General features: G+C 40.3%; 1 protein-coding gene across 4 annotated transcripts in view; it reads left to right on the top strand.

Annotated features, from left to right (window-relative positions):
- RABEP1 (rabaptin, RAB GTPase binding effector protein 1) overlaps positions 1-18,169 on the top strand; it is a 116,353-nt gene that overhangs the window by 29,043 nt on the left and 69,141 nt on the right. For 3 of the 4 annotated variants that reach the window (XM_030800049.1, XM_030800048.1, XM_030800047.1), the window contains exon 2: positions 10,491-10,619. The exons of the other annotated variant lie outside the window; for it this stretch is intronic. In XM_030800049.1, coding sequence (XP_030655909.1) covers positions 10,491-10,619 — 129 coding nt within the window. The remainder of the gene's footprint in view (positions 1-10,490; positions 10,620-18,169) is intronic. 4 annotated transcript variants of the gene reach the window in all.

Genomic DNA, 18,169 nt, shown 5'->3' with positions numbered 1-18,169 from the left:
AGCCAACTTTCGTTGTAAATAAAATATAACCCTGTGTTTTTATTATTTATTTAGAAGAACTTTTCTTCTTATAAGTAACCCCCACTGTAGAGTTTATAGCTAGTGTGTAGCCTTTTTATAACCCAAGTGTAGGGAGATAAGGAATTACATCTACATTTTAAAATTTTCTATGTTACAATCAAGGGAAGGGTTTATATAGGGAATTTGATTTGTTTTATGGTATAATTAAATATGGTTCTAAGAGGTGTTTTTTGTTGCATTAGGTTTTTTTCTTGTAAATGATAAAAATCTTCAGAATATTCTAAACCAATTACTGTTTATGTTAGAGGAACTGGTAATAACCAGGGATGATGGTATTCTTTATGAATAGTTCTCCACTGTGAATTGTCTGTGTATGTGCATAATGCCTCATTATATCTTCATGTGGAGCTTCTTAAACACTTAAAAAGATTAGTATGTAGAGTCACCACCTTCCATGTGTCATGATTCTTAATGTATGGCCAGTCTCACCTATAGCTCCCACCTCCTCCAGGATTTTGAACTAGGAATCTGTGATTTCATTTGGAAACATTTCAGTGTATGTGTAAACGTACCACAATGCTATTATAACACCTAAAACCAGTTAACGGTATCACCAAATATCCATTCTGTGTTCGCGTGTTCCCCAGTTGTCATGCACGCTTGTGTTTGGAGGGGGTGTGGGGGAAGGAAGTTTCAGCCTACCACACTGATACCCAAACTGTCTCATTTTTGGCCAGTGTGTGGCCTCTTTACATTGACTCCTAAATCTTTTTATATAACCTTAACAGACAAGATGTTCCAGGCTTATCTTGTACACTTCCTGCCCTGGAAGTGTCCTTTTGTCTAAGGATCCCTAGTTCCTTTTAGTGGGGAATGTCATTTAGAGAACACAGTCTGGTTACTAGGCGTGTAGCAGGTATTTTTTTTTTTTTTTTTTAGCAGTTTTACTTAAATCACTGTTATCACTATTATCCTTAAATAGAGAACACTGGGCATCATTTAATCTTTTATTGATGACTTAGTATTATGGAAGTTAGTTTTGGTACTGAGCGGTAATGAGGAGTCCCTAGGGCCACTGAAGTTTGTTTTCAGTTAGTTTTGTTTGCCCTTATATTAAGTGGTTCTGAATTCCAATTCATTTTCAGTCATGGTTTTATTTTTGCCTTGTGACCCAGTCCTCTCTGCTGTCATTGGGGTTTGTTTCTCATTTACAGGGCTATTCACCCTGCTATCTGCACTCATTTCTTTGTCTTTTTTTCTTTTTTCTTTCCTTTGTTTTTTTGAGGCAGAGTCTTGCCTTGTCGCCAGGCTGGAGTGCAGTGGCGTGATGTCGGCTCACTGCAACCTCTGCCTCCTGGGTTCAAGCGATTCTCCTGCCTCAGCCTCCCGAGTAGCTGGGACTACAGGCACCTGCCACCACGCCAGGCTAATTTTTGTATTTTTGGTAGAGATGGGGTTTCACCATGTTGGCCAGGATGCTCTTGATCTCTTGACCTCGTGATCTGCCCACCTTGGCCTCCCAAAGTGCTGTGATTACAGGCGTCAACCACTGTGCCTGGCCTGCACTCATTTCTAAACTGCTTTTTCTCTCCAACTGGACTCCCGGCAAAACTGAGGGTTATATTAGGAGATACGACTGGGTCTTATAGAGTATAATATGCAGTTAGATGGGAAGGAAAATCTACCCAGCTAAGCAAGCATTCAAGTGCATGAGTTTTTCATTTCCGTTAAGCTGGAAGGCTGTTACATTACATTTGTTGCCAGGCCTCCTCAGGCTCCTCTGGACTGTGACAGTTTCTGTGACTTTGGTTTGATGATCTTGCCAGTTTTAAGAAGTGCTGGTCAGGTATTTTGTAGAATGTCCCTGAATTGGGATCTGTGTGATGTTTTTCTCATGATTAGACTGACATAGTGTCTTGGGAGGAAGAGCACATGGATAAAGTATCGTTTTCTTTGTGTCACATCAAGGGTACATACATGGCTTATCAGTGATGTGTAGCTTTGACCACCCCTACTGAGGTAGTATTGATCAAGTTTCTCTCTTTCTTGGGGTGCAAGCGGGGGGACCTTTCTATACTGTACTCTTGAGAAGGAAGTCAGTATGTGCTCCTCCATCCCCATATGATGTTATGAAATCAGCCAGGTTGATCATAAGCAGATTTTTCAAGTATTTCCTACCTTCTAACTCTTGTTAATTCCTGGTAGATTTTTTTTGTTGTTGTTTAATCATTGCTTAGCACCCTATGAGCAGTCTTTAAGAGTATGGTAGTGGGAGTGACAGTATGTTTTGCCCAAGCTTCTTGGTTGCAAACAAAACAATTTGTCCTGTCTGGTCTAAACAGAAAAGGTATTTTTGAGAAGATATGAAGTTGCTTACAGAGTCATTGGGAGGGCAAGGAGAGAGATTCTAGATGATTCTCAAACTTTAGCCTGCATCTAAAAGGGCTTGTTAAAGCACGTTGCTGGGCCCTGTCTCCAGAATTTCTGATTCCGGGAAGCCTGGGATGGGGCCTGAGAACTTCTCACAAGTTTCCAGGTGATGGTGATGTTGTGGTCCCAGAGCTACACTTGGAGAATCACTCCTTTATGCTAAACTTTAAGGAATACCCCGAAGCTGCTCTAGAACTGACCTTACAGGAAACTTGCCTCTGGTGCTGCTGGCCTATAGAAATTCACTTTAATGCTGCTGTCACTGTGCTTGGACTGATACCATTTCTGATTCAGGAGCTAGACCTATACCACTGGGACACGACTAAAAGTCTTACAGCAACGAGAATGGAACCTCGTTTCTTTACACTGCTCTATTCTGAATTGAAGTTGCATTTGGGTGTGTTTGATTGGAGGAGCCTGGGTCACATGCCTGCATTCTGGTTTTAAGGGAGATTGGGGATTTGTATTTGACTTCTATTTTGGGAAGCTGAAACTCATAAAATAGAAATATCTTTAAATGTGAGAAGACTATGCAAAAGATGATAGACAGCCATGGATATGGCAGTTGTCAACTATAGCAGTACTACTGAAAGTAACCTGTCCACAAACTGTTTTTAATGGTCTTCTAGGGCACAAGGAACCTGAACCAGAATATAAATCCATGTACTGCTTTCTTCATTGAAAAATGTCAGTAGAACTAAGCAATGTGCTTAGTGTCTTAGTTTATTTCACACTGTGGCACAAACTCCTTATCTCATTCTTAGACCAGTAACAAACAGTGTGCATACCAAACTTAGAGGTAATAAATCAATATCAACCTCCACCAAGATTTCAGGTGATGTACCAAGGGTCTCTTAGGCCTAACCAATAACTTTGTTAAAAAAAAAAAAAAAATTGACCACCTGTGCCATGGTTAAAACTGCACTAGCTTCAGGTTGTAAGAGGAGCCTTGGTTTAATAGCAGTTCAAGTGGAAAGGGTTTAAGGACAGTGTTGGATTACATTAATCTTATGGGATAACAATAACAGTATGGGGTTGTGGCAAAAAAAAACCTCGAGTAGATTTACCGTACATTGTTAAGGGTATGGTCCCCTGAAGAAAGGAGATATTTCTATCAGACTCTATGCTGGTATTGTGTTTAGATCAGACTGTCATATTTTATGTGGAACTTTGACTAGGTTTAGTTTGCAGGGTGAGCAACTTGGATAATGAAGCATTTAGAAATCATGATTAGGAGAAATCTGGAGAAGAAAATGGTGTGTGTGAAATGTCAGATACTAGAAAATCTACTCTAATTCTGGAGAGCAGAACTAAAATCTCTAAGGGAGCAGATTAGGGAAATGTTACTAAAAACAGATTTTTTTTTTTTTTTTTTTTTTTTTGAGACGGAGTCTTGCTCTGTTGCCCAGGCTGGAGGGCAGTTGTGCGATCTCAGCTCACTGCAGCCTCCTCCTCCCCAGTTCAAGTGATTCTCAAGCCTCAGCCTCCTGAGTAGCTGGGACTACAGGCATCCACCACCATGCCCAACTAATTTTTGTTTTTTTGGTAGAGATAGGGTTTTGCCATATTAGCCAAGCTGGTCTCGAACTCCTGACCTCAGGCAATCCATCCCCCTCGGCCTCCCAAGGCGCTGGGATTACAGTCGTGAGCCACCACACCCGGCCAGCTTACCTTAGTCTGTAAAGTTACTTTATAAGCTTTTTAATTTTGTAGACTTTTTTTTTTTTTTTTTTTGGAGTGCAGTGGTGCCATCTTGGCTTACTGCAGCCTCAAAGTCCCAGGCGCAAGCGACAGGCACACGCAACCACACCTGGCTAATTTTTGTATTTTTAGTAGAGATGGGGTCTCTGTTGCCCAGGCTGGTCTCAAACTCCTGGCCTCAAGCAGTCCTCCCACCTTGGCCTCCCAAAGTAATGGGATTATAGATGCAAGCCACTGGGCCTGGCTAGGAAAATCTTAAGTGTAGTTTAAAAAATGATTTTGTAGACTGTGAGTTTCTTAAGAGCAACATTTAAAAAATGATTTTTTTGTGTGTTAAAATATTTTAAGACCATTAAATTATGAATACTTTTTTATGAGCAAATAGATTGAGGTAGAGCAATAAAATAACATAATTATTAAAACAAGAAAGATAAAGCATCTCATTGCCTTTTGATTTAAATCTCATCAGCATAATTCTTTTTTTTTTTAGACGGAGTCTCGCTCTGTCACCCAGGCTGGAGTGCAGTGGCGCGATCTCGGCTCACTGCAAGCTCCGCCTCCCGGGTTCACGCCATTCTCCTGCCTCAGCCTCTCCGAGTAGCTGGGACTACAGGCGCCCGCCACCACGCCCGGCTAATTCAGCATAATTCTTTTACTACTCTGCCATTTGGGATATTCATTACAGTCTTTTTTTCTATATAATTTTTGCGTAGCTCATACTGTGCTATGTATAACATTGTATTTATTTAATATAACTTTTTCTGGCTTGGTATTACTTCACTAAATGAATATGTAGGATGGGTAGGATATACCTACCATACTTAATAGTTTTATTTTATTTATTTTTTTTTGAGATAGGGTCTCATTATGTCGCCCAGGCCGGAATGCAGTGGTGCGATCTTGGCTCACTGCAACCTCTGCCTCCCAGGTTCAAGCAATTCTCCTGCCTCAGTCCCCCAAGTAGCTGAGATTACAGGCACGCACTACCACGTCCGTCTAATTTTTGTATTTTTGGTAGAGACAGGGTTTTGCCACGTTGACCAGGTTGGTCTTGAACTCCTGTCCTGAAGAGATCCACTTGCCTTGGCCACTGAAAGTGCTAGGATTACAGGCATGAGCCACTGTGCCTGGCCAATAGTTTTATTTTAAAATCCAGTGACACACAAGATAAGACATTTGAGTTTTAGGAACTGTTCAGATTCTGTGATCCCACTGGAGTTATTTTTTGTTGTAAATTGGTTGAAATAGGTGTTTTCTTGGATTTTGAACATCATTAAACAAAAAGGTTTTGGTCGTAGTAAATTTCACGTTGCTTACGTCTTTATCAAATTTTTTGTAAAGATACCAGGTGTGGTGGTGGCTCACACCTGTAATCCCAGCACTTTGGGTGGTCAAGGCGGGCAGATCACTTGAGGTCAGGAGTTTGAGACCAGCCTGGCCAACATGGTGAAACCCCATCTCTACTAAAAGTACAAAAATTAGCTGTGAGTGGTGGTGGGCACCTGTAATCTCAGCTACTTGGGAGGCTGAGGCAGGAGAATCACTTGAACCCCAGGAGGCGGAGGTTGCTGTGAGCCGAGATTGCACCATTGCACTCTAGCCTGGGCTACAAGAGCGAAATTCCATCTCAAAAAAAAAAAAAATTAAATAAAGAATTATTGTATTGTTTTGCTTGTAAGAGGAACGTAGTAGTAGGATGCAGCTCAAGTCTTAGAAATATTTTAAGTTATTGCGTGTTCTCTTGTTTATATCAAAATTATTATTAGGTCTTTACTCCATTTATTTATTGTATTCTTTTTTCTTTTTGTGTTGCTGTTGCTAATTGAGACATTCTGAATTGAGTGACAGTCATTTTTCTCTTTGGATGTAAAGCATTATAAGTAGTCATTGCATGGCTGGACGTGGTGGCTCACACCGGTAATCCTAGCACTTTGGGAGGCTGAGGCGGGTGAATCACCTGAGGTCAAGAGTTCAAGACTAGCCTGGCTAACATGGTAAAGCCCTGTCTCTACTAAAAATACAAAAAAATTAGCCGGGTATGTTGGTAGGCTCCTGTAATCCCAGCTACTTGGGAGGCTGAGGCAGGAGGATTGCTTGAACCCAGGAGATGGAGGTTGCAGTGAGCCGAGATTGCGCCACTGCACTCCAGCCTGGGCAACAGAGCAACAACTCCGTCTCAAGGAAAAAAAAAAAAAAAAAAGTAGGCAATGGATTAGATAATTTCTCCCTTTTTCTTATTGCTCAAATGAAGGCAACAAATATGGGATGTGTGGAACTGTTGAGAAAGGCTGGCATACTGATATTCTCAGCCTTCTAAATTTCAGAAAGTTTAGTGTTGAAGGCTGGCATTACAGTAATTAGTTTGTTCATGATGCTGTAAAGATACATGGTAATAGGGAAGGGTGTGAGCTGGAAGTCTCAGCATGGAACTGAGTCAGAGTCATGAGTATGGGTTTTCTGGCTACATACAAAGTCATTTGATCACTACTTTTTTTCTTTATTCATTAAATAAATACTACCAATTTAGTAATGACAGCTAACATTTAGCAAGTTTGTTCTATATGCCACACTAAGTACTTTTTACATGAACTATTAGCTAATGATTGTGACCTATTAGTTACCATGTTATAAAAAATAATACAGCATTTTGTGTGATGAGAGCTATTTTCTCCTTGATTTGTGGTTGGTTGCTAATGCATTAGGATATGCTTATTTGTAAACTTTCTCATATTGAGAGTGAATCGATTTTTCTAGATGTTGTAGTAAAGGCATTCTTGTAAAAAGCAGTTTTTTTGTCTTTCTATATTGTAGAATTGCAGTATGTTAGAAGTACTTGAGATGGATGATCACTTCTTAAAAATAAAATAAGGCAATTACTCGATATACTCTCAAAAGGGTCATGATTTCTGGAACTGAACACTGTCCTGAAGCCTGGAGAGAGCCAGGCTTTGTGAGTATAGAGTGGGTCTAAACTGTGGGTCAGAGCCATGAAGGGGTTGGGAGTAATGGAAACATACTTAATCTTGGCTGCATCTTTAACAGCTGCATTTTTGTTTTGTTGATTCATTTGCTTCAGTTCCTAATTCTATTAATGTTGAGAGGTATGGGTGTTTTGGTTATGTGTACATTTTGGTAGAAGGTAGGGATAGGAGGGGATATATCTTATTAGAGAAAAATAAGAACAGAGGGATTTTGGCTTTTCTTTTTCCTTAATTCCCCAGAGCCCTTTGTTACCTCTGTACTAATCAGTAGCTACCAGTAATACTAAAGTGTTAAGTGGAAAAGTTGTTTAACTTATTAAACAATGTGGATTTAACAATAAAAATACCAGCAGAATTAGCACAGAGAACAGATTTCTTTCATGATTTCAAATGGTAATATGAGATAATTACACATTTTCCTTCCAATGGATTTCTCATCCCTCTTTTTCTCAAAGTTATCAAACCTTCAGTTGACCAGAAGTCGTTGCTTTGACTTAGAGACCCTACATGTTCGTTCCTCAAAAATGACCATTAATGACACGGAACTCAAACCAGCAGTCATCCTCTTTCTGCAATGATTGCGCTTACACTATTAAATCTATAGTGAGGCTAGTTTCAAGGTCTCATGGGAATGAACACATAGAGATGCTTCTCGACTTAACCATGGGGCTATATCCCATTATAAATTGGAAATATCATAAAATGCATTTAATATGTCTAACTTGTGGAACATCATAGCTTAGCCTAGCTACCTTAAATGTACCCAGAACGCCTATATTAGCCTGCAGCTGGGCAAAATCTTCTGACAGAAAGCCTACTGTTGACAAAGGCTGGCATACTTATATTCTCAGCCTTTTAAATTTCAGAAGTTTTAATATTGTTGAAGGCTGGCATTACGGTAATTAGTTTGTTCATGATGCTATAAAGATACATGGTAGGCTGGGCACGGTGGCTCACGCCTGTAATCGCAGCACTCTGGGAGGCCGAGGCAGGCGGATCACCTGAGGTCAGGAGGTCAAGACCAGCCTGGGCAACATGGTGAAACCCTGTCTCTACTAAAAATACAAATATTAGCTGGGCATGGTGGCGTGTGCCTGTACTCCCAGCTACTCGGGAGGCTGAGGCAGAAGAATTGCTTGAGCCCGGGAGGCGGAGGTTGCAGTGAGCCAACATTGCGCCACTGCACTCCAGCCTGGGTGACAGAGTGAGACTCTGTCTCAAAAAAAAAAAAAAAAATATATATATATATATATATATATATATATATATATACATGATAATAAGGGAGGCTATAAGCTGGAAGTCTAAGCATGGAACTGAATCAGAATCATGAGGTTGGAAGTGACTTCTGGTTTTTCTGGCTATATACAAGGTCATTTGATTACTACTTTTTTTGTTATTCATTAAATAAATACCACCAATTTAATAATGACAGCTAACATGTAGCAAGTTATAGTAAAATGTTGTATATCTCATGTAATTTATTGAATCCTGTAGTGAAAGTTGAAAGTGAAAAAGAGAATGGTTGTATGAGTACCATAATAAAGTGGAAAAATTGTAAGTGAAACCATCAGTTTGAACCATCTGTATTGGTTTTAGTTCATTGTCAAAGGAATACATATCTGCATGGAAGAGAACTTTGAGAAGCTTATGGAAGGCCAGGTGCGGTGGCTCATACTTGTAATCCCAGCACTTTGGGAGGCCGAGGTGGGTAGATCATTTGAGGTCAAGAGTTCAAGACCAGCCTGACCAACATGTGAAACCCCGTCTCTACTAAAAATACAAAAATTAGCCAGGTGTGCTGGTACATGCCTGTAGTCCCAGCTACCTGGGAGGCTGAGGCAGGAGAATCGCTTGAACCTGGGAGGCAGAATTTACAGTGAGCCAAGATCGCACCACTGCAGTATAGCCTGGGCAACAGAGGGAGATTCCGTCTCAAAAAAAAAAAAAAAAAAAAAGCATATGGAAGAAATTAATGAGCCATAATTCTGTTACTCATAGATAAATCATTGGTACATTTTTTCCAGTCTTTTTTTCTATACATTTTAAAATCAGCTCTCAATTAAATTGAGTGATTGGGAGAGGGGATAGCCTTCAAAGATAATCTCAAATCTTGATTAAAATTGTAGGCAACTCATCATTATCTGGAGTGGCTTGTAGTATGAAACTTGGACCTCTGCTGGCCTAAGTAGTTAGTGGTTGATTAGTACTAACTGATATACCCTAAAGGGATTATGGTCATAGCTTTAAGGCTGGGATGCTGTTGGGGCAAAAGAGGAGATCAGGGGTTTGGACAGCTGGACCTCCTATCTTATGCTTCAATCAAAAGAAGCCCTGGGTTTGGTCAGGGAAGGCAATCATTTAACCAGCTGTGTCCGAATTATAGCGTCCATAAAGAAAAAAAAAGTCTGCTAATCCCCGTACATCATGATCAATATTGAAAACATGGAAGAAAACCAGATTATCTCCCAGTAATTGAGAGTTTATGTAGAATGTGCAGTTTTGTATCCTCTCTCTATGAATGGGTTTTTGATTATGATCTCAGTATAATGGTAATGGATCATTTTGAAGTTGGAAGAATAGTTCAGTCTGGTATGGCTACACTAGTTAGGGAACCTATTAGATTTTGCTTGTGACACTTGAGAGAAACGGGAAATAGCAAGATTGGCAGTAGGTTCATTTGTGGGATAAGTAGCTCAAATAATCCAGTATTTAACAGTTCTAAAATTGAATTGCTATTCAGTTGCACAAAGGCACTTTAGAAGCTCTTTTTTTTTGTGGGGAAGTTGGCCTTAATGTGATTCTCTGTATATTTGTGGTTTCACTTTACATGACTCATTTACAGTTGTGTATTAAGTCTAATAGAAGGGTCTTACTTGTTTTTTTTTTTTTTTTTTTTTTTTTTTTGAGACAGAGTCTCACTCTGTCACCCAGGCTAGAGTGCAGTGGCGCAATCTCGGCCCACTGCAACCTCCGCGTTCTGGGTTCAAGCGATTCTCCCGCCTCAGCCTCCTGAGTAGCTGGGATTACAGACACCTGCCACTACACCTGGCTAATTTTTGTATTTTTAGTAGAGACGGGATTTCTCCATGTCGGCCAGGCTGGTCTCAAACTCCTGACCTCGGGTGATCTGCCCGCTTCGGCCTCCCGAAGCGCTGGGATTACAGGCGTGAGCTACCATGCCTGGCCTGTCTTACTTTTTTTTAACATTAGAATATCCTAGCATATGGTGGATTTTTGGAAGAAGCTTGACTACTTGTTTCACGTTTAGCAGTGTACAGCTGGAATACTAATTTACTGTTTTATAAATTTATGAATAAAAGTTATTACTTGTTAACTAGTATTTTTTTCCCCCAGTTTCTCTTCAGCAACGGGTAGCAGAATTGGAAAAAATTAATGCAGAATTTTTACGTGCACAGCAGCAGCTTGAGCAAGAATTTAATCAAAAGAGAGCAAAATTTAAGGAGTTATATTTGGCTAAAGAGGGTAAGTTCATAAGTCTCCCACCAACTTCGATGCGGAAACTGCCTTAAAGTGTTGAGTTTCTTGGTAGTAGTGTTAATTTTATCATTGAATAAACCTTGATTTTATTTGTACTTGCATAATAAAAGAATACCGTTTAAAGGCTAGGTTAAGAATGGGATTGAAAAACAAGTTGAAAAATGCCTTCTTCAGATTTTGCCTTGTTTTTGTTCTTATTATTCATATTTAGGTTGCATAGCCTTGAGATAAGAGAACGTTATTGCTCTTAACACTTGGGATACAGTTGTGGGCAAACTAGGATTGTTGGCATTCTAGTAACAGCTTTAGCTACGTTATCTTTAATTCCATGAAACATCAGTTTTACCCAACAAATATTCAGTTATTTATCAATAAATATTTAATATCTACTATGAGGCAGACATTATACTTATGTGTTGGGTATGCAGAAAGAGCAAAATTCATGTGGTTCTTTAACTTGGTTGAACTCAATGAGCAAAACAGATATTAAGTAATTGTGTGATGAGTTGTTAAAAAGGAAATTGCAGGCTGGGTGCGGTGGCTCACACCTGTAATCCCAGCACTTTGGGAAGCCAAGGGGGGGGGTGGATCACCTGAGGTTGGGAGTTCAAGACCAGCCTGGCCAACATGGAGAAACCCTGTCTATACTAAAAATACAAAGTTAGCCGGGCGTGGTGGCGCATGCCTGTAATTCCAGCTACTTGGGAGGCTGAGGCAGAAGAATTGATTGAACCAGGAGGCAGACGTTGAGGTGAGCCAAGATTGTGCTATCGCACTCCAGTGTGGGCGACAAGAGTGAAACTCCATCTCAAAAAAAAAAAAAAAAGGAAACTGTATAAGGAAAATACATGAGAGAACATGATGGGGGACCTAATTTGAAGGATCAGGGAAGGGGCTTACATTCTGAGTATCGATCTAGAATAATGTGGATATAGTTTCCACAGCTCTCTAGACCAGTGATTCTCAAAGTGTGATTGTGGAACAGCGTCATTATCATCACCTGGGAAAGTTGTTAGAAATGCATATGTTTGGGTCCCACCCAGATTTACTGAGTTAGAAGCTGTGGGATTTGGGTCCAACTGCACACTAAATTTTGAAAACTGCTCTAGTCTATAATAGAATAGTGGCTTTCAAATTCTAACGTGGATAAAAATCACCTGGAGAGCTTGTTAAACCACAGTATGTTTGGGTGGAGCCCAGACATTTGCATTTCTAAGCTCATAGATGATTCCAGTTACTGCTAGTTCAAGTACTACAGTTTGAGAAATCCTGTTCTGGACTAGTGATCATGCAACTTTTTTAACTTATAAAAAGTAAAAAATGTACTTATATACAACCTTCATACATTTTAAAGTTGATGTTTAAAATTTTTTGCTTGAAAAGATGTGAAGGATAAAATTTTATATTGTTGATATTTACAATTTAAATGAAAGCTTCGTGCTTTTTTTTTTTTTTTTTTGAGATGGGAGTCTCACCCTGTCGCGCAGGCTGGAGTTCAGTGGCGCTATCTCAGCTCACTACAACCTCCGCCTCCCAGATTCAAGCGATTCTCCTGTCCTGCCCCAGCCTCCTGAGTAGCTGGGATTACAGGTGTGCACCACCATGCCTGGCTAATTTTTGTATTTTTAGTAGAGACGGGGTTTCACCATGTTGGTCAGGCTGGTCTCGAACTCCTGACCTTGTGATCCACCCGCTTCGGCCTCCCAAAGTGCTGGGTGAGCCACCATGCCCGGCCAACTTCCTGCTTTTAAACATATCCAGTGGAATGAAAATATCCGTGATTTATCCATTGTCATCTGTTTAACAAACACATGAATAGCTTTATAGCAGAAATTTTACAGTGGTTTTCCTCCTTGAGTTGGGTTTTCTTCTTTGCATTGCCTTTAGAATTTTTTTCTTAAAAATAGTTTTGAAACTTGAGTGTGCATTTGTTTCATTTTTTTTTTTTTTGAGACCGAGTCTCGCTGTGTTGCCCAGGCTGAAGTGCAGTGCTGTGATCTTGGCTCACTGCAAGCTCTGCCTCCTGGGTTCAAGCGACTCTCGTGCCTTAGCCTCCCTAGTAGCTGGGACTACAGGTGTGTGCCACCATGCCCCCCCACCGCTAATTTTTGTATTTCTAGTAGAGACAGGGTTTCACCACGTTGGCCAGGCTGGTCTCGAACTCCTGACCTCAGATGATCCACCCACCTCAGCCTCCCAAAGCGCTGGGATTACAGGCGTGAGCCACCATAATGGGCTTGAGTGTGCATTTGAATTACCTAATAGGGTTCGTTAAAACAAGGATTACTGGCTTCCACCCTCAGAGATGCTGATTCACTAGGTCACTGGGATCCAGAATTTGTGTTTTTAGCAAGTTACCAGTTGATGGAGATGTTACTGTTCAGAGACCATACTTTAAAAACTATTGGCCTAAGAGAATATCTTGTGCTTCAAACTCTTAAAATATGCATATACATGTTTTCTTTATGGAGATATTATTAAAATTTATTATAAATACACAGTTGATCACAATATGGATATTTTACATATTTAAATACTATGAAAATAAGGTCAGGCACGGTGGCTGACGCCTGTAATCCCAGCATTTTGGGAGGCCGAGGCAGGCGGATCACAAGGTCATGAGTTCGAGACCAGCCGGGCCAACATGGTGAAACTCCGTCTCTACAAAAAAATACAAAAATTAGAAGGCATGGTGGTGTGGGCCTGTAATCCCAGCTACTCAGAAGGCTGAGGCAGGAGAATCGCTTGAACCTGGGAGGCGGAGGTTGCAGTGAGCTGAGATTGTGCCACTGCACTCCATCTAGCCTGGGTGACAGAGCAAGACTTCATCTCAAAAAAAAAAACCAAACTAAAAAATAGGAAAATATAAAAATCATTGGAGATGCAGCTCTTTTGAGATATATTGGTTCTCATTAAATCGTTAATCTCTGGATGCATATTATTTACTGCTAGAAAAAGATAGCTTTTTAGCATCAATTCTATTGTATTTTTTTTAAAACATATAAATGCTAAGAACCCTTGGTCTCATGAGTGAGTAAATAGAAACAGAGTTTTATTACACCAATTATTATTCAATTCTCTTAGCTGTTTCTGAATTATATGTTAAATTACATAGTTCTTTAGCATCAAAATGTTTTTATTCTATCAGCTAACAACTGAATTATGTCTGTCTTCAATTTTGTTGAAAGAGGACTTGCGTCCACCTGACTTGCCAAAAGATTTGTTACACTGTTATTAGTCATTCACTTTTTAATTATTGACACTAATTTTAGTTATCCCTCTGTGAGGCAGAGTCTCACTTTTTCGCCCAGGCTGGAATGCAGTGGCACAACAATCTTGGCTCACTGCAACCTCCGCCCCCCGGTTCAAGTGATTCTCCTGCCTTAGCCTCCTGAGTAGCTGGGATTACAGGTGTGTGCCACCACACCCGGCTAATTTTTTTGTGTTTTTAGTAGAGACAGGGTTTCACCCTGTTGGCCAGGCTGATCTTGAATGCCTAACCTCAAATGATCTGCCTGCCTCAGCCTCCCAAATTGCTAGGATTACAGGCATGAGCCACTGTGCCTGGCCTCATAGAGGAGTTTTTAATACAACAGGACAATGAACCGTAGTAAAATACTATATGATGGAAGGTTCTTAGGCCTTGTAGAATTTAGCCCTAGCTTGGAAAGGATTACTGACTGTTGTATGGAATGGAGTTCCATTTTTTCATGGCTTTCAGGAGGGCTGTTTTTTATTTTCTTTTATAGGCTGGTAAGTAGATGGGAAAGCTGATGTTCATGTCTAGGCATGGTGGCACTCTGCAAGACACTGGAGGTCGGGATGAATGAGATACATGGTTTCTATTCCCAAGAATAGTCTACTGTGGTAGATAATACATTTTGCACAGTATCATCATTTCAACATGTATCATGTGTCGTAAGAAATAGTCCTGTCTGGACTAGGCATGGTCGCACATGCCTGTGTAATCCTAGCAGTTTGAGAGGCTGAGGCGGGTGGATCACCTGAGGTCAGGAGTTAGAGTCCAGCCTGGCCAACATGGTGAAACCCTGTCTCTATTAAAAATACAAAAATTAGCTGGGCCTGGTGGTGGTGTGTGCCTGTAGTCCCAGCTACTTAGGGAGCTGAGTTAAGAGAATTGCTTGAACCCAGGAGGCATAAGTTGCAGTGAGCCGAGATTGCGCCACTGCATTCCAGCCTGGTTGACAGAGCGAGACTGTCTCAAAAGAAATAAGTTCTATCTGGTTATTCAGTATCTTTATATGAATTTATCCTCTCCCTTTAAAATTTGTTTATGCTTTTGAATTAATCAAGCACCACTGTCAACTCTGCAATGCTATATTCTTGTCAAGATGACCTGTAATACATTTGATGTATATATAAAAGGTTGTGGTAGTATTTTCTGTGGTGATAAGTTGAAACCCAGCAGTATGATGCTGGCTAATGATATCCATTTTCTCCTTTACCTCTTATAGCAAATGTAGCTTGTTCATCCTGTCTACAGCTAATTGAAGTCAATTTTGTCTAAACCTTGTTTGTTTTGCTTTCTTTTTCTCTGTCCCCAATAAAACTGTTAGGGTTCCTTTGTTTTCTTATTTTCTTTGAAATTATAAAATAGAATTTTCCCAAAAACTCTGAAGAAATGAAAATGACTAAGAGCCTCCCATTTCTGAAATGTATTATCAACTGCAGTTTTAGATCTGTGAATTAAAGAGTTTGTAACATGGGTTGGTTCAGAAAACATGCTTGGTTTGTTAAGATTGCATTGATGACATCTAAACCCAGTAAATAGTCTTTTTGTGTACTGTTGTATCTTTACTGTCCAAAGCACTCAATAAACTTAGCTGGCCACAGCGAACAGTTGGGGTAGCTTTTAACAAAATTTCAAAAAAATTACTGTGATCCTTTTTGAGTTTTTGGTGGCATTCCTAAAGAAAATGCATAGTATATAAAAGGTCAGTGCTGATTACTTAGTTTTTGTCTTGGCCGTTAGCCTATATCATAATAAAAATCAAATGTGAAGATTTCCCCTGAGACAGCAGCTTTTATTGTATCTACTGTGAAGTCTAAATCTAGTATTTAGTGATTGCCACAGGTGTTTACAGTATAAACCAGGATTTTGATGTGGACAGCAGTCTTTGTTTTATCTTTCAGGAAAACCAGGTCAAGGTAACCCGGAAAGTCCAAACATTGGTTTTTCCCCAATAGGTCCAACTTTTGCTTTAGTGTTGTCATAGCTGTGTTTGCACTTGTTTGGAGAATAGCTGAAATATAAGTGCAAACGGTAATGAGAAGTGCACCTTTTTACTTCTTTTACTGCCTGTTCTTTTCTTAGTACCTATTCTTTTTTTTTTTTTTTTTTTGAGATGGAGTTTTGCTCTGTCGCCCAGGCTGGAGTGCAGTGGCACGATCTTGGCTCACGGCAGCCTCCGCCTCCCAGGTTCAAGTGATTCTCCTGCCTTAGCCTCCTGAGTAGCTGGGACTACAGGCGGGTGCCACCATGCCCAGCTAGTTTTTGTATTTTTAGTAGAGATGGGCTTTCACCATGTTTTCCAGGCTGGTCTTTGTACCCATTTTTTTCCAAGCTGACTTCAACTGGGAATGTTATAAATATTTCTGAAAGTTTTTTTTTTTTTTTTTTTTTTTGGAGATAGAGTCTTGCTCTGTCACCCAGGCTGGAGTGCAGTGGTGAGATCTCGGCTCACTGCAAGCTCCATCTCCCGGCTTCACATCTTTCTCCTGCCTCAGCCTCGCGAGTAGCTGGGACTACAGGCACCCGCCACCATGCCCGGCTAATTTTTTGTATTTTTAGTAGAGACAGGGTTTCACCATGTTAGCCAGGATGGTCTGGATCTCCTGACCTTGTGATCCGCCCGCTTCGGCTTCCCAAAGTGCTGGGATTACAGGCGTGACCCACCACGCCCGGCTATGTTTCTGAAAGTTTTATTGCTTTTCTGTTGAAGTATTTTCTGATTCAGCTTTTCCTAAACTAACTTCAGAGCTTGGCACTACAGCAGTGTTTATGTTTTGTGCTTTGGAAATTTGTAGTGTTGGCAATGAGTAAGAGACGGTTAAATGAAACACAGAACAAAAGGCCATATAGTTCTCGATTTGATGAAAAATAGTAGGAATAGAGCTTATAGCTAATCACCAGAAGACACTGAAATTTTCAGAAGGTCTTTATACATGGTTGTAATTTATATAAAGCTGTTACGCTTAACTAATCAGAATTTCAATAGTGAAAAGCTAGATTTAGGAAGCTATCTGTGGTTCCAATGCCATAAACTTGCACTTAGATAGGGAAATGAAAACAAAGTGTATAAAATTAACAATTAAAACCCATTAGTGATACTGTAAACAAACGATTAGAATTAAAATAGTGTTTGCTAATAGATTTAACCAGTAGAGACGATACAGAGGTTTTAGTAAATTAGAAACCAGTACTGAGGAGTTCTTCCTCCTAGTGAGACAAAGAGGGAAATATGAAAGAACATAAAGGACATAGAGGATGAATTGAGAGCCTTCAACACACATCTGGAAAGAGTTCCAGGGGAAGAGAATGGAAGGAATAGTAAAGAATATTTGAAGAGATAATAACTTAGATTTTTACTAATAAGAAATGTGAGTCCTTAACATAAATACTGAGTACCAAACAGGATAAATAATAGTAAATGCAGGCCGGGCATGGTGGCTCACGCCTGTAATCCCAGCATTTTGGGAGGCTGAGGCGGGTGGATCACTTGAGGTCAGGGGTTTGAGACCAGCCTGGCCAACATGATGAAACCCCATCTCTACTAAAAATACAAAAAACTAGCTGAGCATGGTGGTGCACATCTGTAATCCCTGCTACTTGGGAGGCTGAGGCAGGAGAATTGCTTGAACCCAGGAGGCGGAGGTTGCAGTGAGCTGAAATTGTGCAGCACTGCACTCCAGCCTGGGCAACAGAGTGAGACTCCATCTCAGAAAACAAAACAAAACAAAAAGTAGTAAATTCATACCTTGACACATCTTTTGTAAGATAGAACATCAAGAATCAAAAGAAAATGTGAAAGGCTACCAGAGAAAAGAAACAATTACAATGACAAGAGATACTTCATAAACACCATAGATGCCAGAAAACAATGAAATAAGATCTCCAAAGGGCAGAGAAAAAATAATTGTCAACCTAAAACTTTATATGCTGCTAAATTATTTAAGAGTGAGGGCAAAATAGATATTTTAGGCATATAAAAACTAAGCACTTAGCCATCTACATAATCACTAAAAGTACTGCTAGTAGGCCGGCTGCAGTGGCTCATGCCTGTAATCCTATCACTTTGGGAGGCTGAGGTGGGCGAATTGCCTGAGTTCAGGAGTTTGAGAACAGCCTGGGAAACACGGTGAAACCGTGTATCTACTAAAATACAAAAAATTAGCTGGGCATGGCAGTGTGTGCCAGTAGTCCCAGCTACTTGGGAGGCTGAGGCAGGAGAATGACTTGAACCCAGGAGGTGGAGCTTGCAGTGAGCCGAGATCGTGCCACTGCATTCCACCCT

The sequence above is a fragment of the Nomascus leucogenys genome, chromosome 19 (genome assembly GCF_006542625.1).
Source record: "Nomascus leucogenys isolate Asia chromosome 19, Asia_NLE_v1, whole genome shotgun sequence".
Taxonomy (NCBI): Eukaryota; Metazoa; Chordata; class Mammalia; order Primates; family Hylobatidae; genus Nomascus; species Nomascus leucogenys.
The sequence above is the reverse complement of the archived record's forward strand: the minus strand, read 5'-3'. Positions and strand labels throughout refer to the sequence as shown.